The sequence below is a fragment of the Anolis carolinensis genome, chromosome 5, assembly GCF_035594765.1.
Source record: "Anolis carolinensis isolate JA03-04 chromosome 5, rAnoCar3.1.pri, whole genome shotgun sequence".
Taxonomy (NCBI): domain Eukaryota; kingdom Metazoa; phylum Chordata; class Lepidosauria; order Squamata; family Dactyloidae; genus Anolis; species Anolis carolinensis.
Window position 1 is genome coordinate 197,578,757 of NC_085845.1, and position 26,672 is coordinate 197,605,428.

Below are 26,672 nucleotides of genomic sequence, written 5' to 3' on the forward strand. Positions count from 1 at the left end.
TTTTTATTGTAGATACCACCGAAACAACAACAAAATCCATCAACATACACATCCAATCACATATTCTCGGTAACAATACACTTGCTAGTTCCACTTTTATCTCCCATTTATTTCAAGTAGTTTTTCAAACCCCCCTCCCTTTGGGAACAGTACTTTCTTCCATTCAGATATTATTTTAATTGATCAATCGTAAGTAGAGAATGATTCAATTCTTTATATTTTCTTTGTCCTTTGACTTTATCTATCAATCTTCCCCATTTCAGCTCCCAATTCTTTTTTATTCGGCCTGATATATATTTAGTTCTCCTTTCAAGGATATAATCCTGAAGCATAAAATCAGCTAGGTATTCATACCATTTTTAAAGTTCCCACTTTGTTTGCTCTTTCCAACCCAAGGCAACTGTTCCTTGAGCAGCAACTAACATGTATTTTATAATTTCGCCCCAGTCCTTAGTAATTTTGTTCTTATCTAATTTCTGGATGAAGAATTCTTTATTTTTCAAAATCAATTTATGTCCAGTTAAATCTTCAATTTCCTTCTTTACGTTGTTATAAAATGTTTGCACTTTATCACATTCCCACCACATATGAATATATGAGCCAGTTATCCCACATCCATGCCAACACAATTTTGTGGTTGTTTTAGTTATATAAGCTAATTGGATTGGGGTTCTATACCATTTAGTCAGTATTTTCCTTTGGGTTTCTCTTATCCTTATCTGCTTGATTTTTTAAATTGAATTAATCCAGTATTCTATGTCAGAGTTGTTAATGTTCATGTCCTCTTTCCATATCTCGGCTAATGTTTGTTTCAATTTATATTGTTTTTCAATTAATTTCTTATAAATAAAACCCATCAGGCCTTTTTCCTTTTCTAATTTCCATTTTAAAATTTTAAAATTTCCTGACATTTCACACACATCTATGGCAGGCATCCTCAGAGTATGCCTGCCATAGATGTGGGCGAAATGTCAGGAGAGAATGCTTCTGGAACATGGTCATACAGCCCAGAAAACACACAACAACCCTGTGATTCCAGACATGAAAGCCTTCGACATCACTTGCCCAAGGTCACCCAGTGGGTTTCCATGGCCAAATAGGGATTGGAATGAATCCCTATTCATTCATGATTTACCCACTAAAAGATTTGCAACCCACTTTTCAATCAAAGTCTCAAAGGGCCCTTCCACACATATCCCAGAATATCAAAGCAGAAAATCCCATAGTATCTGCCTTGAACTGGATTATCCGAGTCCACACTGCCATATATTCCAGTTCAAAGCAGATAATATGGGATTTTATTCAGCTGTGTGGAAGGGGCCTAAGGCAGCAAATAAAACATTTATAACTGTACAACACATACAATCTTTAAACAAGTATGGGAAGAAGAAATAGAGCAACAGAATCAGGGGAAAGAGAAAAAAAATTTCCAGCAAACTCTTGCGGAGAGGGCTTCCAGGCAAGCATCAATTAGTAAAATAAACATGTTTAAAGAATAAGGTCAATACGAGTGGTGCCATTCCACAGCCATCCACTATAATTCAGATCCAAGTCCCTGAGATCTTAATGTAGACATGTGGCCCCAAATGAGAATCCTTGGACATCCAAATATCTTCTTCTGATTTTGCCGGCAAGTTCATCCAATTAGGAATTGGAGCCTTTCACCAATCTTCAGGTGCCTTTATTTACCTCGGAGAAATATATTAAAATACAGGATTTTTAACAGACTGTGATAGCAGGCAGTCTATGCACAAAGATGAAGCTGATGTATGCTATTACTACTCACCACACATTTCTTATGAGGATTCCTTATAAAAGGATGGCAACAATCATTACAGCAATAATCAACACAGTTGCTGAAAGAAACAAAAAAGTAAACTTGAAAATAAATAGCTGAATCAAAAGATTACATCTCTGCTCAATATGCTGAATATATTTATTATTAAACTGATATGTTTTCCAAACAACAATCATGACCAACAACAATTACAGTGGTTTGCTGTGAGTTTTCTGGGCTATATGCCCATGTTCCAGAAGCATTTTCTCCTGATGTTTCACCCACATCTATGGTAAGCATCCTCAGAGGTTGTGAGGTCTGTTGGAAACTAAGCAAGTGGGGTTTATATATCTCTGGAAAGTCCAAGGTAGGAGAAATAACTCTTGTCTGCTTGAGGCAAGTGTGAATGTTGTAATTGGCCAGCTTGATTAGCATTCAGAAAACAGGGGAATTCCAGGCAAGAAACAATCAGGGCCAGCAAACACTCCCAAGACAGGATTCCCCCAGGCAGGAAGCAGATAGGCTTTGAAGCTGCAAGACTATTCAATGCTAATCAAGGTGGCCAATTGCAATATTCACACTTGCGTCCAACAGACAAGAGTTCTTTCTCTCACCCTGGACATTATTCCACAGATATATAAACCCCACTTGCCTAGTATCCAACAGACCTCACAACTTCTGAGGATGCCTGCCATAGATGTGGGTGAAACATCAGGAGAGAATGCTTCTGGAACATGAACATACAGCCCGGAAAACTTACAGCAACCCAGTGAGTCTGGCCATGAAGGCCTTCGATTAGAATTACAGTGTCCCATTGGAAGATCCTCATATATAGAATAGAGGACATATACAGTATGATTCCCATATCCACAAGCCCAGTATCCACTGATTCATTTATCCACATCTGACAAAATGATATGTCAATTCTAGGCATTTTTTAGGTCCTCCAGAAAATGCTGCAACATCTCCTTGTTTATGTGTTCTTCTTCATTAATAATTTTGGCAATCTTGACCCCACTCTGGGTGTTATATGGCCACGGCCACATGTTTCCATCTGTGAAATATTAGAGATGTAAACAAATAATGAACAAATTAAATAAAACATTCATGTTACCTTCCATGACTTGCTCTAATATGCTTTGGGAGCCATTGTCTCTTTGTTTATAATCTTCTGTTGAAGAGCTTTTGGAAGAAGGAGCTAAGCGAGGGACAGTTGTATAAGAACAGAACATAAGTTAGGAAACAGCAATAACCAGTTCCCAAAGAGAAGAGTAGGACTGTATTTCAGCATAAAAAGGAATGAAAAGAAATATATCAATGGTTTCTAAAACAGAACATTTTCCATCGAGGAAAGAAGTCCCAGCTTTGGCTCCTTTAAACACCAGTTTTATTTTGTTTCTCCAGTTCAGGTGCCTGGTAATTAAAGTAGACTCTCTTTATCCATGGAACCTGAATTCACAGATTCAGCTAATCATTCATATGTATATACAGTAGAGTCTCACTTATCCAACACTCGCTTATCCAACGTTCTGGATTATCCAATGCATTTTTGTAGTCAATGTTTTCAATATATCATGATATTTTGGTGCTAAATTCGTAAATACAGTAATTACAACATAGCCTTACTGCATATTGAACTACTTTTTCTATCAAATTTGTTGTATAACATGATGTTTTGGTGCTTAATTTGTAAAATCATCACCTAATTTGATGTTTAATAGGATTTTCCTTAATCTCTCTTTATTATCCAACATATTCTCTTATCCAACGTTCTGCTGGCCCATTTACGTTGGATAAGTGAGACTCTACTCTATATCATTCTCAAGCTCTCTCTGGCAACTGTGTGACATTTTATATAAGGAACCCCATTTTACTTTGCCATTGTATATCAAGGGACTTGAGCAGTTGAAGACCAAAACATCTTGGAACCAAACTCCAATGGATACCAAGGGACCAATGTCAACACAACTATTGTTTCTGGGGCACAGATTCAATAGGGATCAAAGTAAAGTAAAGGTTCATGTTTGCATTAAATACATTAATACTAATGCTTACTTAGTATAATGTTGCTAAAACACTTTGCTAAGCCAAGCTCAGCCAAATGTGATGAAAGCCAGTTTCTAAAACGTTGCACGAGTCCAGATTTAACAGTTGATAAATGGGAGGGTGAGAAACAACTGGGAACAAAGAGAGAAGGAAACACAACATCTTTTAAAGAAATAGTTTGGATAAAAAATGGGAAACGTCTTACCTGAGCCAAGGGAGGAGTTTGGTATCCCTTCGGTAACAACACTACTGCTGTCATTGGCGCAGCGCAGAGATAAGCGGGACCACACTCCTTTCCCCTTGAAATCCTGGCAAGTGCTGTTTCCAGAGATGGGGGACCAGGCGTGGTATCCATCCAGGCATCTGTACTGCAGTGTTTGCCCCACAAGATACTTAGCCACCTTGACCGTGGCATGTTTGAGGGGCCTGGGGAGTCTGCATCCATCTGTAAGGTCTTGGAAGCAGAGAATCATGGAGTTAGAAGACATTCCCAAAGAATTTCAGCCCAACCTTTAAAGGAGCTATCCAAGGTGCTGAGCCTATTTGTGGAACTTGATTCAGTCTCTCAGGGTACATTTACACTGTAGAATTATTATTATTAATAATAATAATAATAATAATAATAATAATAATAATAATAATTTTATACCCAGCCCCCTCTCCAAACAGAACTCAGGGCAGCTTACAGACACTGCTTAATGCGGTTTTGGCACCACTTTCACTACCCTGGATCAATGCCATGGAGTTTGGAGAGGTAGCAGCACTCTTTGGCAGAGAGAGAGAGAGAAAGACCTTATGAACCTGCAATTCCCATGATTCTACTGCATTGGGCTGTGGAAGTTTAATTGGTACTGAACTGCATTAAATAAATAAATAAATAAATAATAAAAAGGTTTGGATCATTGATGTTGCCATCCCAGGTGACAGTTGCATTGATGAAAAACAACAGGAAAAACTCAGCCGCTATCAGGACCTCAAGATTGAACTTCAAAGACTCTGGCAGAAACCAGTGCAGGTGGTCCCGGTGGTGATGGGCACACTGGGTGTTGTGCCAAAAGATCTCAGCCGGCATTTGGAAACAATAGACATTGACAAAATTACAATCTGTCAGCTGCAAAAGGCCACCCTGCTGGGATCTGCGCGCATAATCCGAAAATACATCACACAGTCCTAGACACTTGGGAAGTGTTCGACTTGTGATTTTGTGATACGAAATCCAGCATATCCATCTTGTTTGCTGTGTCATAATAAAATAATAATAATAATAATAATAATAATAATAATAATAATAATAATAATAATGTGTTGTCGAAGGCTTTCATGGCTGGGATCACAGGGTTGTTGTATGTCTTTCGGGCTGTATGGCCATCTTCCAGAAGCATTCTCTCCTGACGTTTCGCCCACATCTATGGCAGGCATCCTCAGAGGTACCTGAGGATACCTCACAACCTCTGAGGATGCCTGCCATAGATGTGGGCGAAACGTCAGGAGAGAATACTTCTGGAACATGGCCACACAGCCCAAAAGACATACAACAACCCAATAATAATAATAATAACAGTCCTAGACACTTGGGAAGTGTTCGACTTGTGATTTTGTGATATGAAATCCAGCATGACTATCTTGTTTGCTGTGTCATACAATAAAATAATAATTGAATTAAATAATGGTTTATCCTACCTTTTATAATGTGGTGGGATGTTATTTGGGAGCTGTTCGAACTTTCTTCACATGCTTCAGTTGAGAGCTTCTGGGAAGCGCGAGAAGTCAGCTCAGAAATGGCTGTGCAGAAACATAATTATTTAAGTGAGAAATATATATATACACACCTACACACTGCAGCTGACACACGAATACAGGCATGGGCAAACTTGGGCCCTCCAGGTGTTTTGGACTTCAACTCCCACAATTCCTAACAGCTGGCAGTCCAAAACACCTGGAGGGCCAAAATGTGGAGGTCTGGCTCTGAAACCTCTATTCAATTTCCCAGAAATGCTGTTTCCTACCTGTGCAATTGGGGGGAAACCGGCAGGTCCACTGAGCTTGGGTGGATCGCTTCTCGCAGGTCATCCGGTTGCTTCTTCCTCCCAGCCTCTTGTAGCCAAGCTCACAGTCATAACGGACCACTGTCCCCAAGACGTACCACTCGGCAAAATACTCGGCAAACTCAATTGTCTGGGGAAAGGGGCATTCTCCTGAAAATGAAAGCAGGATAAAAGCACCTGTCATGTCTCATAGTTGATGGTGGTTGGCATCATGCCTAGCAGTTGGTGATGCTGCAAAAGGTATAGAAGGGGTCAATCTCAGTTCTGGATTCTAAAGATCAGAGTAATCTATCTGTAAGAACTCACAGGTGGCTGCTATTCATGGAGGAGGCTTTCAAGATAGGCTGCAGCTGTGATTAACCTGGGTCGGATCGAGCTTCCGACCATTAATAGCCTAGCTCATTGTTGACCAAATCAACTCGAAAGACAGTTGCATCTGCCAAGTAGAAAATTTAGGTACCGCTTTATGCGGGGAGACTAATTTAACGAATTTACGACACCATAAAAATGTCTAGCAGCGTGCGGAAGAATGAGGAAGTATGTGATGACTCATGGGCCTTGTAGTCCTTTTCCTAGTACTATTGTGGCAGACGAAGAGGAAAACATGGGGTTTTCGCCGGTTCAGCAAGAGCCGGAGTCTCTTCACCTGCAGGATGTTTATGTTTGCCTTCAAGAATTCAGCCAAACAGGCCTTGGGCAGAACTCCCCCCCCGTTTCCCAGGAGGGAAAATTATTCTAAAGATAGGGGAGTCAGGGAGGCTAATCGGAGAAGCCTGAGAATCGCTGCCAAACAAATGGCTGATTAGGTCTGCTTCCCTTGGGAAATTCTAAGGAGTCATGCATCTGGACAGAGTTGGGTTTCGCTTCTCGTTCTCTAGGGAAAGAGTTCTGTTGGCGGGAAAACGAGACCCAATATAGGTGTTTGGCGCGAGGGATTCTTTGCGGAGTCAATTGATCAGCTTGAGGAGAGAGATCGTGTGTGGACTTCGTAATCCCAGTTCCTTGCTTCCCGGATCAAGCTTCAAGCTTTGCCCTGTCTCACGGTTCTACCACGGACTCTGTTTCATGCTTCATGTTTGCCTCATCTTCAGTCACGGATCTAGCCAAGAATCAAGTTTATTTCCAGCCTTGTTGTCAAGCTTCATTGGACTTTAAAGACTCTGTTATTTCCCCACACTATTGCTTGGCAAAGTGTGTGTTTCGGTCAAGTGGATTAAAACTTTGAACTCTAATATTTTATATTGGACAATACATTTCTGGACTATATTTGACCTCATCTGAAAGGTCTGCTTCTGAACTATATTCTTCACTTGTTTTTATTGACTTTATATATTTCTTTAATAAAGATATTAGATAGAGACTGGCCTCTGTGTAAGGTTATTGGTGCTCTGCAGCCAGGGTCCTGACAAAGTACTCCATCAGGACTCGATGTCACAAGTGGATGGTGAAGTGGCAGCTCCCCCTGTGGCCGGAATCGAGCCATGGCCCGGGCTGTGGCACAGGCTGTTGAGCAACCAGCTGCAGCCAGCTTCAACAAATCACTCTGACCAAGAGGTCATGAGTTCGAGGCCAGCTCGGAGCACCGCGTTTGTCTTTGTCTTTGTTCTATGTTAAGGCATTGAATGTTTGCCTTATATGTGTAATGTGATCCACCCTGAGTCCCCTTTGGGGTGAGAAGGGCGGAATATAAATACGGTAAATAAATAATAAATAAATATCTTCATGAAGCCAGAAGTTGGAAAATGTTAAATTGCCTTTGTGTCTGTGTCTGCATGTCACATGTCTAATGGTATTGAATATTTGCCATGTATATGTACATTGTGATCCGCCCTGAGTCCCCTTCGGGGTGAGAAGGGCGGAATATAAATACTGTAAACACAGTAAGTAAATAATAAATTAACTGCATAAAAAGAGCTAACAGAGACTGCTCTTTGGGAGAAAAGTATTCATCCTAATAGTTCATGGAGGCTGGTGGTTTTTCCCTGCATTGGTGGATTGTTGGTATCCAGACCTTTATGGTGAATTCCTGAACCTTGTGGAATCCTGAAGACTTTTGTATTGATGAACTTTGTTGCTATTGTATCCTGTGGTGGACCTTGGTAAACCATGAATCCCTGAACTGACTCTTGGCTACAACTTTTGGATTACCCTTGAACTTTGGCTTCTGTGACTTGACCGTGGAACTACGACTGTGCTTTAGAGTCTCTTGTTCCTTGGAACATTCCTCTGTGAAATCTTGGCATTTGACCCAAGGACTGAACCTTTTGACTACTGTATATTCTTGAATAATGACCCAGTGTTTCTAGTACGCTCCTTCTTCATGATATTTTGCTTTATATCTTGCAGCGGTGAGCTATCTTCAAACATAAAGATACTTCCAAACTTGGATCTTGAAAATAAGTAATTTATGTATGTGTTTAAAGTACGTAAAATAGTTTGGGACACAAGCTGGGTTCTTGGTCCAACTCTCCCTTTGTAACAGCACCAGAAAGTAGAAGAATCAAAGCATCTTAAAGTTGGAAGAAACCCCAAGGGCTATCCAGTTCAACTCTATTTTGCCAGGCACGTAGACACAGTCTAAATACTCCCAACAGATGGCCATCCAGCCACTGCTTATACTTCCAAAGGAGACGGCTGTCAGACTCTCCGGCAGTATATTCCAGTCAAAAAAAGCTTAGTGTTTAGGTGGGATCTCTTTTCCTGAAGTTTGGAACTGCAGTTCCATGTCTTGAATTCTGGAACAGCAGAAAACAAGCCCACTCCTCAATATGATCATCCTTTCAGATATTTAAACATGGCTCTCGCGTCTCCTTTGAGCCTTCTCTTTTCCAAGCTAAACCTAACTGGTTCCTTAAGCCGCTCCTCACAAGTCTTGGCTTCCAAACCTTTGGTAAACGTAGGGCCTTTTCTCTGGATATCTTCCAACTTATCCATACCTTTCTTGAACTGTGTTGCACAGGACTGGACACAGTATTATTCCAGATGAGGTCTGACAAAAGTGGAATTTATTTTATTTTATTTATCGTGTCAGAAGCAAATTGAGAATACAGTTATAATGTACAGAAAAACCACAAACAAAGAAAAAAATCTTGGCATTGTGCTAATTTTATTTTGATTCGAAGTTGGCCAATTGAGTGTCTCTGGTGTCGCTATGAGAAGGTCCTTCATTGTGCATGTGGCAGGGCTCAGACTGCATTGTAGTAAGTGGTCTGTGGTTTGCTCTTCTCCACACTCACATATTGTAGACTCCACTTCGTGGCCCCATTTGGGTCCGGGCTGTGGCACAGCTGGTTAGTAGCTAACTGCAATAAATCACTATGACCAAGAGGTCATGAGTTCGAAATCAGCCCGTGTTGGATTGAGCACCCGACCATTAAAAAAAACTGTCAGTTGTTAACTTAAGCAACCCAAAAGATAGTTGCATTTATCAAGTAGGAAATTTAGGTACCGCTTATGCGGGGGTGGGGGAGGTAGGGGAGGGTGTTAATTTAACTAATTTACAACACCATAAAAATCATCCAGCAGCATTTGGAATGAGGAAGTATCCATCAAGGACTCGGTGTCGCAGTGGATGATGAAGCTGCTGCTCCCCCTGTGGCCAGAATCCAGCATACCCTCAGGAAGCTGGAAGCTGGAGAATGTTAATTTGCCTCTCTGTCTCTGTCTGTATGTTCATATGGCATTGAATGTTTGCCATGTATGTATACACTGCGATCCACCCTGAGTCCCCTTTGGGGTGAGAAGGGTGGAATATAAATACTGTAAATAAATAAAATAAATAAATTTCTTAAGGTTGGCTCTGCATCTCGTGGTGCCAGAGCGCAGTCTGTTCAGCATCTTCCAAATCGCCCAGTCTTCTATGTGCCCAAGGAGAGTCTCTCATCTGGAATCAGCCACTGATTGAGGTTCTGGGTTTTAGCCTGCCACTTTTAGCTTGCTGAGATGTTCCTGTGAGTATCTCTGTAAATCTTAGGAAGCTGTTTTCTTGATTTAAGGCATTGACATGCTGTCTAATACCCGAACAGGGTATTCGTCCTTTCATTATTGGCTGCTACGTCCCGGCGGATGTCAGGGAGCAATACCGCTTAAACAGTACAATTTCTCAGCAGCGTAGGGCATAGAACATCCTGTGACAATATGGCATGTCTCATTAAGACTTTTTAATGTGGTGAGATGTATTCCATACTGAACATGTGTATTCAGCAGCAGAGTAGCAAAGCGCAAGGGCAGATGTCTTCACTGTGTCTGGTTGCGATCCCCAGGTTGTGCCAGTCAGCTTTCATATGATGTTATTTCTAGCACCCATTTTTGCTTGATATTCAAGCAGTACTTCTTGTCAGTCAGAGCATGATCTATAGTGACTCCCAAGTACTGAGTGTGCTGCAATGCTCCAGTGGGTTTCCTTCCCAGATAATCCTCAGAGCTCGAGATGCTTGTCTGTTCTTAAGATGAAAAGCACACATCTGCATTTTAGATGGATTAGGAATCAGCTTGTTTTCTCTGTAATAGGCAGTAAGAGCACCTAAAGCTTCGGAGAGCTTTTGTTCAACGGTTTCAAAGCTCCCTGCTTCAGTGGTGTTGGATCGTCAGTGGAATAAAGTGGTAGTATTAGTTGCAGAAGGACTCAATTGGCTCAGTGATAAGAGAGAAGGGGACAGTATACAGATGTACTAGTTACCACCAAATGCACCAAACTGCTGCACCAGCATTCTTTGGCAGAGAAGGCTGAAGACGTTGTAAAACTACAGCTCCCAGGATTTGACAGCATTCAGCCCTCTTTCATGGCGCCTCTTTACCTTCACAGGTTGTCCTGAAACTACCAAGATTTCATCTCAGAACTGAAATATGAGTCTCCTGGATGAGTCATTTGACTAAACCTGCCCTGTAAAACCCACAATTTGGGGCAGCAAGAGAGCAGTTGGGAAGAATGGCTTCGCAGCATATACGTTTTCAAAGGTCGGTGAGTTTCAAGACTAGATGAAACGAGGTTCCGTCTACCGGCTCCTTTAAAAAACCGTTTGAAGTCTTCCTCCAAAGACGTCTGGCTTGAAAAGAAAGTGCAAGTACAAGGAGTTTTGGTATGATCACACTTCATTCATTTCACGATCTGTGGCCAACATGTGGTTAAACTATTTTCAGTACAGCAGATATGAAACAGTTGACTAGTAAGCTGGAGAAGGGAGAGAAAAAGTCTTCATAGAATCCTAGAGTTCAAAGGGACCACAAGGGCCATCTAGACCAACCATGTTCTGCAATGAAGAAAGATGCAATTAAAGCACTCCAGACAGATGGCCATCCAAACTCTGTCTATAGACCACTGAGCTGCAGAACTTGTTGACCAAAACGTGGGCGGTTCGAATCCAGGGAGCAGAATGAGCTCCCACTGTTTGCTCCAGCTTCTGCCAACCTAGCAGTTCGAAAATATGCAAATGTGAGTAGATCAATTGGTCCCGCTCCGGTGGGAAGGCAACGGCACTCCATGTAGTCATGCCAGCCACATAGCCTTGGAGGTGTCTACGGAGAATGCTGGCTCTCTGACTTAGAAATGGAGATGAGCATCATTCCCCAGAGTCAGACACGACTAGACTCAATGTTACTTTTACCTAATGCACTCTTACAGTCAAGACATTCTTCCTAATTCAGGTGGAATCTCAATTCTTGTGCTTGAATCCATTGGTTTGTGTTCCCTATTCTCTGGAATAGGAGGAAACAAGCTCATGCCCATCTTCTACATGGCATCCTTTTAAATCTTTAAATACAGCTATCATATCACCTTTTCGTCTTCCCTAAACTAAAAATGCCCTGGTTTGTAAGGCATTCCTTGCGCAGATACATTTTCATGCCTTTTGATATATTGATCGAGATCTCTCTGAACATGTTCTAGCTTGTCATTATCCTTCTTGAATTGTGGACATAGTCTTCCATGTGGACATAGTATTATGATTCCACTGCCTTGGCTGCATCCTATAGAATTTTGGAATTTGCAGTTCAGCATACTTTCCAACTGTTCTGATATGTCAGAGACAGTACTGATTAAAGCGCTGTTATCCAATTCTCTCAACTGCTTTTAAGGCATCCTACTTTTTCTCCTCTCCTTCTCCACTTATGGGACAAAGAAAGCATCATTTGGAGACATATACTGTATTTTTTCTAAGTCATGGGTGTGTTACCATATATATATACAGTAGAGTCTCGCTTATCCAACGTAAATGGGCCGGCAGAACATTGGATAAGTGAATATGTTGGATAACAAGGAGAGATTAAGGAAAAGCCTATTAAACATTAAATTAGGTTATGATTTTACAAATTAAGCACCAAAACATCATGTTATACAACAAATTTGACAGAAAAAGTAGTTCAATACACAGTAGTGCTATGTAGTAATTACTGTATTTACGAATTTATCACCAAAATACCATGATATGTTGAAAATATTGACTACAAAAATGCGTTGGATAATCCAGAACGTTGGATAAGCGAGTGTTGGATAAGTGAGACTCTACTGTATATATGAATACAACTTTACCCTTGTTGGTGGCACTGAAATGAGTGTGTATCTTATAATCAACGACATCTCAGAATTGAAGAAATACGGTCAAAGGAATCAACTTTCTATTCCAGGTGCAAATACAGTAGTCTCTCACTTACCCAACATCTGCTTATCCAACATTCTGGATTATCCAACGCAGTTTGCCGCTCACCCCAACCCACAGCTGTTTCTCTAAACAGCAAGGATTGAACTTTTTATGGATTTAATTTCTGGCAATGTTGCTACTGTACGTTCATTTTATGCAATTCTATCTTTATTTGTAGCCAATTTGTTAGTAGCCAATGTTATTGTAGTCAATGTTTTCAATACAATAGAGTCTCACTTATCCAACATTCGCTTATCCAACATTCCGGATTATCCAAAGCATTTTTGTAGTCAGTGTTTTCAATACATCATGATATTGTGGTGCTAAATTTGTAACTACAGTAATTACTACGTAGCATTACTGCATATTGAACTTCTTTTTCTGTCAAATTTGTTGTATAACATGATGTTTTGGTGCTTAATTTGTAAAATTATAACGTAATTTGACATTCAATAGGCTTTTCCTTAATCCTTACTTATCATCCAACATTTTCGCTTATCCAACGTTCTGCCAGCCCGTTTATGTTGGATAAGTGAGACTCTACTGTACATACATACATCCCTGCATGACAAAATTGTAAACCCAATTAACATCACATTGAAACAATTGTCCATTCACAACAGAAAGTCAGTGATAAGCATGCAAAAATATTAAATAAAGCACCCACCCAAAAAGTATTCGAAATCTATTTTACAATGAATTGCCCTGAACCACAGCACCAGAAAACAATAGCAGAAATGCCTACATAATCCTACAAAGCTACAAATCTGAGCATCCTATAGTTTGGATTCAAAGCAGCATTATGGGACATATGTTGCATGTAGATCTGGAACCAATGCCTTCAGAAATGTTATTTAAATGAGGTGGAAATTTGGCTGATTCATCCTTGATAGTTTGTGCTCTTTATGAGTTGTCATTGACACTGGCAGTCCCTCCTTTCCTTACCATAAATCACCAAACAGCAACCCAAAGATTTTGCTGCTTACCTTTCCCAGCCCCGAATGTGGTCTGGATCGTTCCCCACATCAAGAATAATCCAAATCCAATGCAGAAGTTGCCCATATCTTCTCAGTCCTCAAATTTGTAATTTTAGAGAAGAAAAAGACCGAAGACCGGCTTGGGTGACTGCTTGGGTGGCAACATCTCTCTCTTCTGCAGGACTCCAGGAAGAGCCTTAGATAATCATGATTGCATATTGTCTCGATTTTGATCAGTCTTTCTTGCCACCCCCCACCCCCCCTCCTTGTGCGGATGAAACTGTTCTCAGGTGTGAGGACTACTCATTCAGGAAGTTAGAGATCCTTTTTAAAAAATGCACCCAAAAAAGTGCCATATAGATGAGCTACACTTTGGAGGATGTGGTTTACACCTGCGGCGAACATCCTGTGAGTGACTTTGGCCTACCAAGTGGACACAATTCTAGCAAATGTATGCCCAGAGCAAGCAAATTCTACCTGTTCCAAAAATGGGACATATAGAATTTTTTTTTTTTTCGTGTCAGGAGCAACCGGAGTTGCTTCTGGAGTGAGAGAATTGGCCGTCTGCAAGGATGTTGCCCAGGGGACGCCCGGATGTTTTGATGTTTTACCATCCTTGTGGGAGGCTTCTCTCATGTCCCTGCATGGAGCTGGAGCTGATAGAGGGAACTCATCCGCACTCTCCACGGATGGGATTCGAACTTGGCAGCCTTCAGGTCAGCAACCCAACCTTCAAGTCACAAGGCTTTTATCCCCTAGGCCACCGGAGGCTCCTATATATATAGAAATGTTATGCTCAGGTATAAGTCTAGAACTTGTAGTCAAAAAATCAACCCTCAAAACCTGGGTTGATCTATCCATGAGTGTTGATAAGTAGTGTACAGGCTGTCCCTGAGTTACAAATATCTGAATTACAAATGACTCCTAATCAAATGTGGGCTAGGCAAAACCATGGTTAGCTGAATCTGTAATTGGTTAAGTGAACAAACCCAGAGGGTGATTCTCCCCAATGCGCCGTCTTCATCCTGGAAAGAAGTGATGAGTGGAGTGTCATCAGCAAGGTCCTGTCCTGGGCCTGATTCTGTTCAACCTCTTTATTAATGACTTCAATGAAGGGCTAGAAGACACGATCATCAAGATTGTAGACGACACCAAACTGGGAGGGAGAGCCAACACTCCAGAAGACAGGAGCAGAATTCAAAACTATCTTAACAGATTAGAGAGATGATTGGCCAAAACTAACAAAATGAACTTCAACAGGAATAAATGCAAGGAACTCCACTTAGGCAGAAAAAATGAGAAAAAAAGTTGAACAATCAAACAAGATTTTATTTTCTCAAACTCCTTGGCAAACTAGGCACAAATTGTTGAGGTTACAAATACAAATAGTCAACTTATAAAACCTTGCAGATGTTCATTTCTTGCCTTTCCCCTTAGTTGCTGGGTTAACTTCTTCCAAAGGCGAAGATATCATGAGATGCTCTCTACCCTAGCTCTGAGCTGCTATATCAAAAAGAGCAGGTCTTTCACTATCTAAGCTCAAAGCTAGCTTGGAGACGAAGTGATTAGAGCTTCTTCCAATGGCAAAGAAATCCTGGGATATTCTTTGCCCCAGTGCTGAGTTGCTATCTTGGAAAGAGCAGGTCTTCCCCTATCTGAACTCAGCACCAGTTTTATAGGCAAGAGGTCAGTACTTACGATGGCTTGTCTGAGCTGGCCTGGCTTGACCACACAAGCACATCTGAGTTCTTTTCTCTTCTGTCTAGAAGGCAAAGGGCTTCTCAAAATGGAGATTTCATCCCCAGGAAAAGGGGCTGTCTCCAGAACAAAAGGATACTTTGCAAGCTTTCAGCAGCAAAGGCCTTGCAGAATGGTTACAAATCTCTGCTAATGGCTAACTGTCAGAGTGCTGCTGAGTCTGCAGCAACCCTGGAAAAAATGCAAAAAGGGTGCTATTCCCTACAACCATGGAATAATGCAAATCAAACCCCTGGGAGACGGAACATGTTAGCTGCCCCTGATTCATAGCTGGAATTTCTCTGTTTTCAGAGTGTTGTTCCTTCTGATTATAGTTTTTTTTTAATACTGGTAGCTAAATTTTGTTGATTTTCATGGTTTCCTCCTTTCTGTTGAAATGGTCTGCATGCTTCTTGTGGATTTCAATGGCTTCTCTGTGTAGTCTGACATGGTGGTTGTGAGTGGTCCAGCATTTCTATGTTCTCAATATGCTGTGTCCAGGTTGGTTCAGCAAGTGTTCAACTATGGCTGACTTCTCTGATTGAATCAGTCTGCAGTGCCTGAAATGTGTCTGTATGGTGAATTAATACATGTTTGTGAGTAGATAAGATACGTTATTTTTCAAAGAAGACTTTGTTTTTTTAATCTCCGAGTGTATTTTAAACTAGGAGGTTTCAAGGGAGTGTATATCTTTTGGGCGAGGTGAGGAATGACCAAAGCAGAATAAAGTGGGATGAAACATTATACTCCTGTATACGATCCCAAGTGTTTGGAGCCCAGTAATGTCAGTGGGCAGGATTGTGCTCCTTCCCGCTCTCAGACATGGAAGGTACTTAGAATCATAGACCATAGAGCTGGAAGAGACCCCATGGGTCATCCACTCCAACACCATTGTCAAGCAGGCATCAAAGCACTCCCGACAGATGGTCACCCACCCTTATGAACCTCCAGAGAATGAGACTCCACCACACTCCATAGCAGCATATTCCATTGTCAAACAGTGAGCACTGAACCAATTGGTAAATTGTGAGCACACATATAGGCAAAGCCCGTTGATTCAAGGGTCTACTTTATTTGGCACAAGCATTAGGATTCAGATCCCGGTCTTTGAGGTTTAGAGTCTACAATAGAATGGTTTGTGTTTTAATTTTCCTTATTCAGCATGAACAGTCCCAATTAATTCTCTATCATGCTTTGCACCATTTCTAAGAACATTTAATATCTGTAAAAGTGAAACAGTATGAAACGTGCTTCCTTATTATCCCTATGAAACCCATGGGCTTGCCATAAATTAACAAGACCTGGAGGTACATACACACACATCTTATCCCATCCCATTATTTCACCCTGGTTTTGAATGAGAACTTTATAATTTCACTAAATTTAAATGCAGTTTAATTTTCATCAATAACATTATTAGTATTTTACTTTCCCCCTTTTTATAAAACATCTTGATAATGTCTGCTTTATGTGTAATCTGATTCTGTGGTTGAGATGTAACGGCGCTGGTACATGTGCTATTGCCGATTGCAAGCTGGAGAACTGAAATATACTATCAGATATCTATCATGCAGATTAAGAACATTTGGGCTGGTGGAGATAACACCATGAAACAATCATGACAGATATGATAGATGCTAACTGTATTGTGGACAGTAATAATCCCTAACACTTTGGCAATATCCATCGATATCGCTATGTTTATTGTCACCTCTATTTTCTTTTTCCTTTTCTTGGAAAGAATCTGCTATGTACCTTCCACAATGGCAACATGACACTTCGCTTCCAAGTAGTCTTTGTTTTAAATTGCTTTATTTTGTAAAATTAACACATTTTTTTAAAAACCCAGAGAGAATGAATACTCTACATGCATAAACCAAGTAAGAAAAGAAAGCCCAAAGAACTCTAGCAGCAAATTCAAAGATGAATGGTAAGAAGAGAGCACGATTATTCATACAATGTGCATCTATAAATAAATGGTAAATAATTTGCACATTTTATTCCTTTTTTTCTCTCAGTTAAAAAGACTATAAAGGAGACACAAAACTAGCTTTCCTATCTAATTTTGCAAGCTTACAACTGACTTTAAAAAAAAGATACTTGGGAGGTTGGAAAACTTGGAATACCCTAAAAGCATTCCCAAATTAGCAAATGTTAATTTGCTTTCAAATGAGTTGGTTGAATTGGACAGCTTGAATCCACCTTAATAATAAAGGTGAAAACCTGGAGGTCAGCAATTCATAAAGACTGAGGATCCTTTCACCGAGCTGGCTTATTGGCATCAATGAAAAGAGTCAGCCATGATTCAGTTCCTCTGATACCCATATGGGCTAACCATATGGATTCAACCATGTATTAATAGCAGCTCCTCTTAATCCTTCACCTTTAATCCATATGGTTTGAATGACACGTCAATATCTAAAAGTAGATGTTTCAAATTTCTCACATGTCCTTTTCTTGCATTCACACTCAAAAGCATATTAATTCTGGCATTTAAAAAATGTTGGAAGATTCTTATCTTAGAAAGATGACAACTTCTACTCACTGGATAGAGCAAAATGTCGGAAGCATCTAGGACTCTTTCCCATTCGATACATCTGTACAGCCCAGTTATACGTGTTTTATCTGAAAGCAAGTTTTGCAGAATTCAACACAACTTGTTTTCAAGTATACACACATAGCAACTCGGCTTTAGTCTGTTCTAAAGCTAAATCGTATTAAATGACCATTTTCTGTAAAATACTATCTTGGTTGGGCAGCCGCTACATTTTGTGATAATGTTATACACAAACGACATAATTATGTACATGAAGTCATGCTATCTCCTCTGAACTTAAACGAAAGTCCAACTTTCAGTGACAATTTGATAAACTGATATGGCTCCTTCCCATGATTAACCCCCATTTCCTGGATCAGCATCTTTAACTCTATATAACAGCCCATTTGTACATACTTATGCTATAATGTGCCAAGTAGTGAACTGTGAATTTCTTTGGGCTGTAATGTGTAACTTTCAGGGAAACACATGAAACTACCACTCTGTATGTAAACCTGAAGTGTGAAATATGTAGTTGCTTGCACGATCTATGTTGGCATGTTTCTCTGTGCGAGGCTCTCCTGTCAGTAGAAATAGCAACCCAGTACGAGATGAAGAAAAACACATCCATGAAACATACCACATACACTTCCAAACACCTCACATACAGGGCATGTGCTCTGTTGCAAGACGTATAACACATCATCAATCAGGAATATAGGCACATGTATCAATGGCGCTGTATTACATCATGGTTTCCTACCTCAACTAACACACAAGAGTTAGCAGATAAGCAAAAAAAATTACTAAAAAGCAAACAGGAGCTAGCGAACTACTCATTTGCCTTCATAAATTCTTCTCAAGCGAGACACACAGCTGTATATGGTTATATTTTAGAGTAAGATAAAAAATATATCAAAATACAGGTATTTTTCGAAGTCTCACAAGGTGGGTTTTTACATAGTAAGTAAAAGATGGTAAGCCAACTTTGCTCGTAAAGCTATTATTAAGGCTGCAATCCTTGGTCTGGGTACAAATGCTGAGGAATGAAAAAAACTTCACATCCATATCAGGCTAAAGATGAAAAATCGCAGTATTTGTTTGCAAAATTCAGCACAGTTTGCAAGGAATATAGTGAAAGAAAAGGGAAAGGCAGACTGAAATAAAGCAAAGGATGGAGGTGCAGCCCTACAGAAACTATTAATGGGATTGGATGTAGACGCAACTATACTAAAATCAATGAGACTCAGTCAAAACGCCAATTTTGTACAACTGAGTCTGGTTCCAATTTGTGGAACAAATGTTACTCACATATTTTCACTTCCAGTATGACAACTAAAACATATTGTAAATCTCAGCTGTAATATTTCAGAGGATCCAATAGACTTTCCGTCCTTGACTACATTCATCAATGCCAATAAAACACTTTGGGACTTTTGAACATGGAAGACTTGTTCTACACCATCTCAAAGTTTAATATAAAGACTAATGGTGAACTTCCCATAACACATACACACCCAATTTCCTTGGTCATTTAAAATGAAAACAGGACAGAAGCAGAATGTTACACATGCTTTTCAAATTGCATTAAGAAAGAATAAAGTGACTGGAGAATAATCAAGGCAAATATCCAAAGTGGAGATTTTGGCTTTTCAAGAAAAACAGGAAAGACACAAAGATCCTGCACAGCTGCTTGAGGATGCATTAAGAATATTTCAAACAGGACTGACAACTTTCCAAGAAGACTGAACAACCTGGTAAGGAAGTCAAGGAAAAAGAAAACGACAATACACATAAACCCTCTTCCCAACCCAGGTTTCTCTTTAGGAAATCATATTACAAAGGTCAAAGCTGAATAAATTTCAAAAATACATGGATACTAAAGTCCAGTAACTTGAGCCAGCTTTCAAACTGAACCTAGGCAGAAATAGAAACAAAATTTTAGACAAGCCCAAAAGCTGACCACTGAAGCATTATTTGTAAAATCAATGCTATTTATAGACCATCGAGTATAGCTTTAATGTCAGAGGCCTGCACTTTTTCTGAGAGCTAATATAGCAGGAATAGGGTTTTCTATCCCATATAAGCCACACAGCAGCTCCCAAAATTCAGCGCTAACTGCAGTACATCTGTCCATTACAGAAGCTGCTTCCTTTATGACAGATACATTGCCTATTGAGCAGGCATAGGCAAACTTCAGCCCTCCAGGTGTTTTGGACTTTAACTCCCACAATTCCTAACAGCTGGTCCATGCCTACTATAGAATGTCTTTCCCTTCCAGAATGGAAATTGGGGATTTGATTGAATGTTCCATATATTCTTATTTCAAGATCCATGAGAACATGCAGGATTATCATGGGAATAAATATTCAGATGCAGGCCTTCGCTTTTATTGAGTTATGCATCTGCACTCTTGAAACCTTTGCTAGACATGTTAGAATACGAACATCCTGGTCAGTAACAGAAACAAGTCACCAATGGGAGGAAAATGAATAAAACAGAAGTTGAGACACATAATTCAAGGAACTAGATGTTTACTATTCAAACAGGAAATCCATTATCCAAACTAGAAATGCATTTTGATTAATTTATATTCTTGCCTTCCAAAAAAAAAAAAAGGGAAATCGAGTCTACAAGATTAGCACAGCATTCCTAAATTAGAAAGAAATGTAACATAATAGGGAAAATATATTGAGGTTTCAAGGACCTGCTAACTCTGTGAGGTGTACTTCAAGGGTCTAACCTTTTAAAAATTTTGACTTATACCCACTCCAAGTCAAACTGAACACCACCAAATCACAGAATTGTAAATTTACATTAAGAATATGGGAGTAATATGGAAAGTATGTGTATACATTATATTAATGATAAGATTGTTTGGTGTGAGTACGTTCCAGTTGTTCATCTGCATGTAATATTGAAGGAAGAGAAGGATTCAGGGAATTGTTGTATACTGTTCATTTAGCACGCTTCTGCATAAACTAAGCAATATGGCACTTTTTTGCCATCCTTCCAACCACAGGAGCTCAACAGTTTTGAAGCAACATTCCTGTAACACCAACTGTTTCTGAAACACCATTGCATTCTGCAACAGATAGTCCTTTTTACAAAACGAAAACCATGATGTAACACTGCAAGCGCATGGATATAAAAATAAACCACACCACAGTTATGCAACTGTAATACTCCACACCTAGAACCCAGGGCTGCCCCTCAGTGGTCTTCAGATTTGATCATCTGATTTGTAAACCCATCAGGCAGGTAGGCCTTCCTGAGCTGCTCTGCCTTGGGGACGGAGTTCCCATTCTTCACGTGCCGAGAGAGGAACGCTCGCACGGCGGGATGGTCGGCCTTCTCAAGGGGAATGCTGGCCTCCAGAAACATTTTTACAAAGTCGTGGACGACATTGGGTTTCTCTATTTGGGGCGCGCTGTTGCACTGCAGAGAGGCCGTCAGGGTCCTTGGCTTCTTCCGCACGGTTTGCTCTTCAAACTCACCCTTCCGCTTGGTGTGAGTCTTGGATTTGAGGTGGTCGTTGATGGCAGACTTGCGGACGTGGTTCAAGACCACGTTGCAGAAAGTGCAATACAACTTCCCCCCGTCTTCATACAGTTCGCTGCCAAACTCCGTGACGCGGTCCTGAGGCGTCACGTACAAAGCAGTCTTAGAGCGGCTCCGAGAAGGAGGTGGCTTCACATCAAACCGATCCATGGTTGTCTTCAGTAAGCTAATTTTTATAGGGGGGAAAGTTGAGAGAGATGTATTATATTCATATCCACCTTGTGCAATCTCAAACTACAACAGGAGAATTTATCAAGGTTCTGCTAATTCCCAAAACTTCTCTTTTTAAAATCCTGAATATTAGAATATTGAATTGCCCTACTTTTCTGCACCAACAAATAGAACACTCTGACATTATTTCTGCCAACTATTTTCCCACCACATACAGGCACATACACATAAATATCCTATAAAGGTCTTAGACTCCATGTAAGAAGTATCTATGAAACTGTGCTCTTTGAAATAACATTTATTGAAGTAATTCAGTTTTAAGAATATTGGAATGGATCTAAGGGAGGAATAAACTATTGTACATTGCTAACTGAGGTTTATGATAGATTGATTTTTTACATGTCCAGCTTGGGACCCAATGTGGCTTACAAAGGCTAGCTAACACCCGTTAACAAAAATTTAAAACACAATCCAACATTTATCATCTTAAATACCACCATAAATAGTTTAAAAACATAACTAAGTTTTTTTAAAATGCAGCACACACATCACAAAATATACTTATGACTACAGTATAAAGGAACATACTATAGTCTTCATACAGTATAATATAGTACTCTCTCGGTGTTAGGGAAAGCATCCCTCTTTGAATACTAAAAGACGATCTCCAGTGGCCTATTCTGAGTCTAGCATTACTAGCAGCACAAATTCTGTTATCGATGTATTGCAGGCAACACTTACCAAATATCGATTTGCAAATCGTATTCAGAAACCAATGAAATCTAAGCCTTTTCAGAATTTGAATGCCAAGTCTGGCCTTTGGTTTATCACAAAAAACTGCCTACTTTCATAAGCTATCTTTCCAAGATATATGTAGGTGCTCCAATGGCATTTCTCAAAGCCCTTTTCATGCAGGCATCAAAAGGAACAAGGTTTCCCCCTCATGTTCACAGACAGGGATTGCAAAGCAAATGGAGAAGAATGCAATCATATATACGAGATATATTTAATGTCCCTTGAAAAAACCTTTACATTAGTTAAATGTCTTGGGTATTACTTCCCTTGTGTTTAATCAACATCGCAAAATTTCTGAAATATGACACCACCACAACATAAGCTACCCAAACAACATTCACCTCCCACATTTCTGCATACTGGAGACACTGACATTTCATAGGAACTACCTCGAAAAATATATTCTGTGCACAACATCTGTGTCCCACAAGATACCCGAAAGCCCACTGCCCAACTAGATAATTTTATCGAATTCCCCAGGCATAGCTCCTGGGGAAAGACAGGAAAAAAGAAAATACAGAAACCCCACAGAAACAGCCTTCTGGTACCTGTTACACTCCATCCACGACTCCATGGGTGTGACGGGGAAAAGCTCAGGAATCCCACAGGAATCACCTTCCATCAAAGGCACAACATCTACATTCTGCAAAAGAATTTGGAGAGATTGGGTATTTGGGAAGTGGACATTCAAGGCTCATTTCTGGAATACAGATGTTGCGCCCAGAATCGCTACTAGAATGTGGTTTCTGTGGAGTTTCTGAATTTTCTCCTGTTTCCTCAGGGGTTGTGCACAACTGGGGAATTTGGTAAGGTGGGTATATGGGTAATGCATGTGCTGGGCTTTTTTGGGGCTGATGGACAAACACTCATTTTATTGTGTTGTCGAAGGCTTTCATGGCCGGAATCACTGGGTTGCTGTGAGTTTTCCAGGCAACTGGGGTAGTGACATCTTTGCTTTCTAATGCTTCAATGTACACAAACTTGATATTGTGCAAACACATTACAGTATTAAAAAAATGTAGGTTGAGTATCCCTTATCTAAAATGCTTAGAACCAGAACTGTTTTGGATTTTAGATTTCAAAATGCCTATCTTTGCATGCATATATACAATGAGATATCCTGCAGATGGGGAGCCAAGTCTAAGCATTAAATTAATTTGTTTCATATAAATGTTGTACACACACAGTAAAGGAAATGTTATACAATTTTTAAAATAATTTTGTGTACTGAATCAAATTTGTGTTTTTCTACCAAGGAGAATTCTATGTTGAACTGGGTAAGTGTCTGAAAGGACTAGCCAATTATGAGAAAGTGATGGCATAGATTTCTTTTTCACAAATATTCATTTTATTGTGTTGTTGAAGGCTTTCATGGCCGGAATCACTGGGTTACAGTGAGTTTTCCAGGCTAGATGGCCATGTTCCAGAAGCATTTTTTTTCCTGATGTTTTGCCCACATCTATGGCAGACATCCTCAGAGTTTGTGGGGTCTGCTAAAAACTGGGCAAGAGGGGTTTATATATCTGTGGAAAGTCCATGGTGAGAGAAAGAATTCTTGACTGTATGAGGCAAGTGTTAATGTGGCAAGTGGCCACCTTGATTAGCACTGAATGTCTTTGCAGCTTCAAGGACTGGCTGTTTACTGCCTGGGGGAATCCTCTGTTGGGAGATTAATACATAATATTTTAAATAATTTTGTGCTTGAAATAATGTTTGTGTACACTGAACCAACAGAAAGCAAAGGTATAAACTAACTCAGACCCCGTCCACACAGCTGTATAAAATCCACATTGAAATGGATTATATGGCAGTGTGGACTCTGAGTCAACACTGCCATATAACCCAGTTCAAAGCAAATATTGTGGATTATCTGCCTTGATATACTGGGTTATATGACTGTGTGAAAGGGACCTCAGAGGACAATTTTGGAGTATCCTAGAATTCAGAATAAGGCATGCTCAATCTTCAATTCTGTTTTCATATTTGTAAGGCTTTGTCAGGTGTTCAATTGCATAGTGTACTGTTTTAGCTAATTTGGGCCTCATTTTAGAGAGGGAAAAAAAAACAAGACACCAATAATAATAACAATAACAACAACAAGAAGAAGAACCACCAGCACCCAGATATTTCTCCAGCAGACTTGGGCTTTCCTTTTGAATTCAGATGTCAAGATCTCTTGGAGAAAGGACCAAAGTCTAAAGAGGAAATTCACATATCTTTCATAAGCTCCTTACCCCAAGGCTAACTATCATTCATTTAATGCATAATATCTGAAATAACGTTGTGCATGAAACCCAGTTTGTGGACAAGGGATCATCAGAAAGCAAAGCTGTCACTGTCTCAGTGATAAATGTGGACAATTTCGGGCGTATTTTGTAACTTTGAATAAGGGGTTGCTCAACCTGTAAAAATAATAACTTAAAACAATGTAATCTATAGTATATATAATAACTTAACTATAAATCTATATAATCTAATATAACAATATAGAATTATAACAATATAAAACAATAACGTAATCTATATTATATATGATATTACTATAACATAATAATATAATGTATAATTATGCGTTGTTGAAGGCTGTCATGGCTGGAATCACTGGGTTGTTGTGAGTTTTCCAGGCTATATAACCAGCATTCTCTCCTGACATTTCACCCACATTTATGGCAGCCATCTTCAGAGCTTGAGAGGTCTGTTGGGAAACTATGCAAGTGGGGTTTATGTATCTGTGGAATGTCCAAAGTGGGAAAAAGAACTCTTTTCTGTTTGAGGCAAGTGTGAATGTTGCAACTGGCCACCTTAATTAGGATTAAATGGCCTTGCAGATTCAAGGCCTGGCTGCTTCTTGCCTGAAGGAATCCTTTGTTGGGAGATGTTAGATGCCCTCTGTTTTCTGAGTGGTGTTACTTATTTACTGTCCTGATTTTAGAGTTTTGTAAGAAGCAGTCAGGCTTTGAATCTGCAAAGCCATCAAATGCTAATCAAACTAGCCAATTAAAACATTCACACTTGCCTCAAACAGACAAGTGTGTTTGCCTCTCCAACCCTGGACCTTCCACAGATATATAAACCCCACTTGCCTAGTTTAATTTCCAACAGACCTCACAACCTCTGAGGATGCCTGCCATAGATGTGGGCAAAATGTCAGGAGAGAATGCTTCTGAAACATGGCCATACAGTCTGGAAAACTAACAGCAACCCATTAATAACTGATGTAATACGTAATATTTGAAATAATTTTGTGCATGAAACCCAGTTTGTGTACAGGGTACCAGCAGAGTGCAAAGCTGTCACTGCCTCAGCCATAAATGTGGACAACTTTTGGAACTTAGAATAAGGGGTTGCTCAACCTGAAATAATAATAATATATAATAATAACGTAATCTATAGTACATATAATAATATTACAACAATATAATATAAAAACATATAATTACAATACAATAATAATATAACAATAAATTCTATATTATATATTATAATATAATCTATATCATATAAAATATTACTATAACATAACAACGAAATAATAATATAATATAATCTATATTGTATATAATATTACTATGACATAATATGATAATACATAAATATAGTAATACAATATATTCAAATATAATACTTATAAATCACTTCCCTCTCTTAAAGGAGATCCAAAACGGCTCACATTACCAAAAGCACTGCGATTTAAAACTTACACCATATAATTATTCAACAGAATCAAATCTAGCACTGATTGTTAGAATCACATCCTTAATGTCCCTCCCCACTTTCCGTCCCCCCTCCCTCCCTGTTGCCATGGAGACCTCTTCTTTCGCCCCCCCCTTCCCCCCATCCAAGGCCTCACCCTCACTGCTCCTCCTTTATCCTCGCTTTATCTCCGCCAAGCCTCCGCTGCGGCCTAGCTTGACTCGACGCGCTTCCCCGCAAGCCCCGCGACGGACAACAGACTCCACGGAGCCGCCGTGCCAGACAGGCGGACTGGCGCGGTCTGAAGGGAAAGGGGGTTGCTTCCTCTAGGCAAAGAAGGCGGGGCGACGGTCTTAGCCAATCACAGACACCGTAGCATGCGCTATAGCCAATAGGAGATGAAGGAAAAGAGAACGGCGCTCTGTGTAGCTGACAGGGCATATATTGACGCTTCTTTTTACCAATCACGCGCAAGGAGGAGGAGGAGATGTTTACTTTGAAGCATTGGAAATGTGGGCAGAGGCGGGGCTTTTTGGTGATCGACCAGACTGCTGCCCAATCCACGTCGTGGGCGTGACGCTTCGATTGTCGGAACAGGCCTAAGGTCTAACCATTCCGGTGACGGAGAGGCGGAGTTCGGAATTGAGTGACAAGGCGGTGAGCCAGTCGGAGAAGGGGAGAAAGGGGGAGAGGCGCCGG

At 40.1% G+C, this 26,672-nt stretch overlaps 2 protein-coding genes across 3 annotated transcripts; both read right to left on the reverse strand.

The window, feature by feature from the left end:
- il2ra (interleukin 2 receptor subunit alpha) lies at positions 1 to 13,658 on the reverse strand. Its single transcript, XM_062983314.1, has 7 exons — positions 13,490 to 13,658; positions 5,830 to 6,018; positions 5,504 to 5,605; positions 4,029 to 4,277; positions 2,892 to 2,975; positions 1,787 to 1,856; positions 1 to 1,689 (listed from the first exon to the last, which is right to left on the reverse strand). Exons 1-6 carry the CDS (start codon positions 13,563 to 13,565, stop codon positions 1,810 to 1,812), a joined length of 747 nt encoding a protein of 248 aa, XP_062839384.1. The 5' UTR covers positions 13,566 to 13,658; the 3' UTR covers positions 1 to 1,689; positions 1,787 to 1,809.
- Positions 13,659 to 17,010: 3,352 nt separating this feature from the next.
- cggbp1 (CGG triplet repeat binding protein 1) lies at positions 17,011 to 26,299 on the reverse strand. Of its 2 annotated transcripts, XM_008110272.3 has the most exons (3): positions 26,131 to 26,297; positions 22,829 to 22,923; positions 17,011 to 21,480 (listed from the first exon to the last, which is right to left on the reverse strand). In XM_008110272.3, exons 2-3 carry the CDS (start codon positions 22,900 to 22,902, stop codon positions 20,967 to 20,969), a joined length of 588 nt encoding a protein of 195 aa, XP_008108479.1. In that variant the 5' UTR covers positions 22,903 to 22,923; positions 26,131 to 26,297; the 3' UTR covers positions 17,011 to 20,966. The 2 variants fall into 2 exon arrangements, with proteins under 2 accessions (XP_008108479.1, XP_008108480.1); XM_008110273.3 differs by lacking the exon at positions 22,829 to 22,923 and having other exon boundaries at positions 26,131 to 26,299.
- Positions 26,300 to 26,672: the final 373 nt, after the last annotated feature.

What these genes read in the sequence shown, in the direction of transcription:
- il2ra (XM_062983314.1), bottom strand. Translation starts at nt 13,565, where the DNA reads ATGGGCAACTTCTGCATTGGATTTGGATTATTCTTGATGTGGGGAACG. An exon ending in GTTTCCCCCCAATTGCACAG is followed by an intron (nt 5,606 to 5,829) that starts GTAGGAAACAGC and finishes GTTTCTGCACAG; the next exon opens with CCATTTCTGAGCTGACTTCT. An exon ending in ATTAGAGCAAGTCATGGAAG is followed by an intron (nt 1,857 to 2,891) that starts GTAACATGAATG and finishes TGTTTCTTTCAG; the next exon opens with CAACTGTGTTGATTATTGCT.
- cggbp1 (XM_008110272.3), bottom strand. Translation starts at nt 22,902, where the DNA reads ATGGAAGGTGATTCCTGTGGGATTCCTGAGCTTTTCCCCGTCACACCC. An exon ending in TCGTGGATGGAGTGTAACAG is followed by an intron (nt 21,481 to 22,828) that starts GTACCAGAAGGC and finishes TATAAAAATTAG; the next exon opens with CTTACTGAAGACAACCATGG.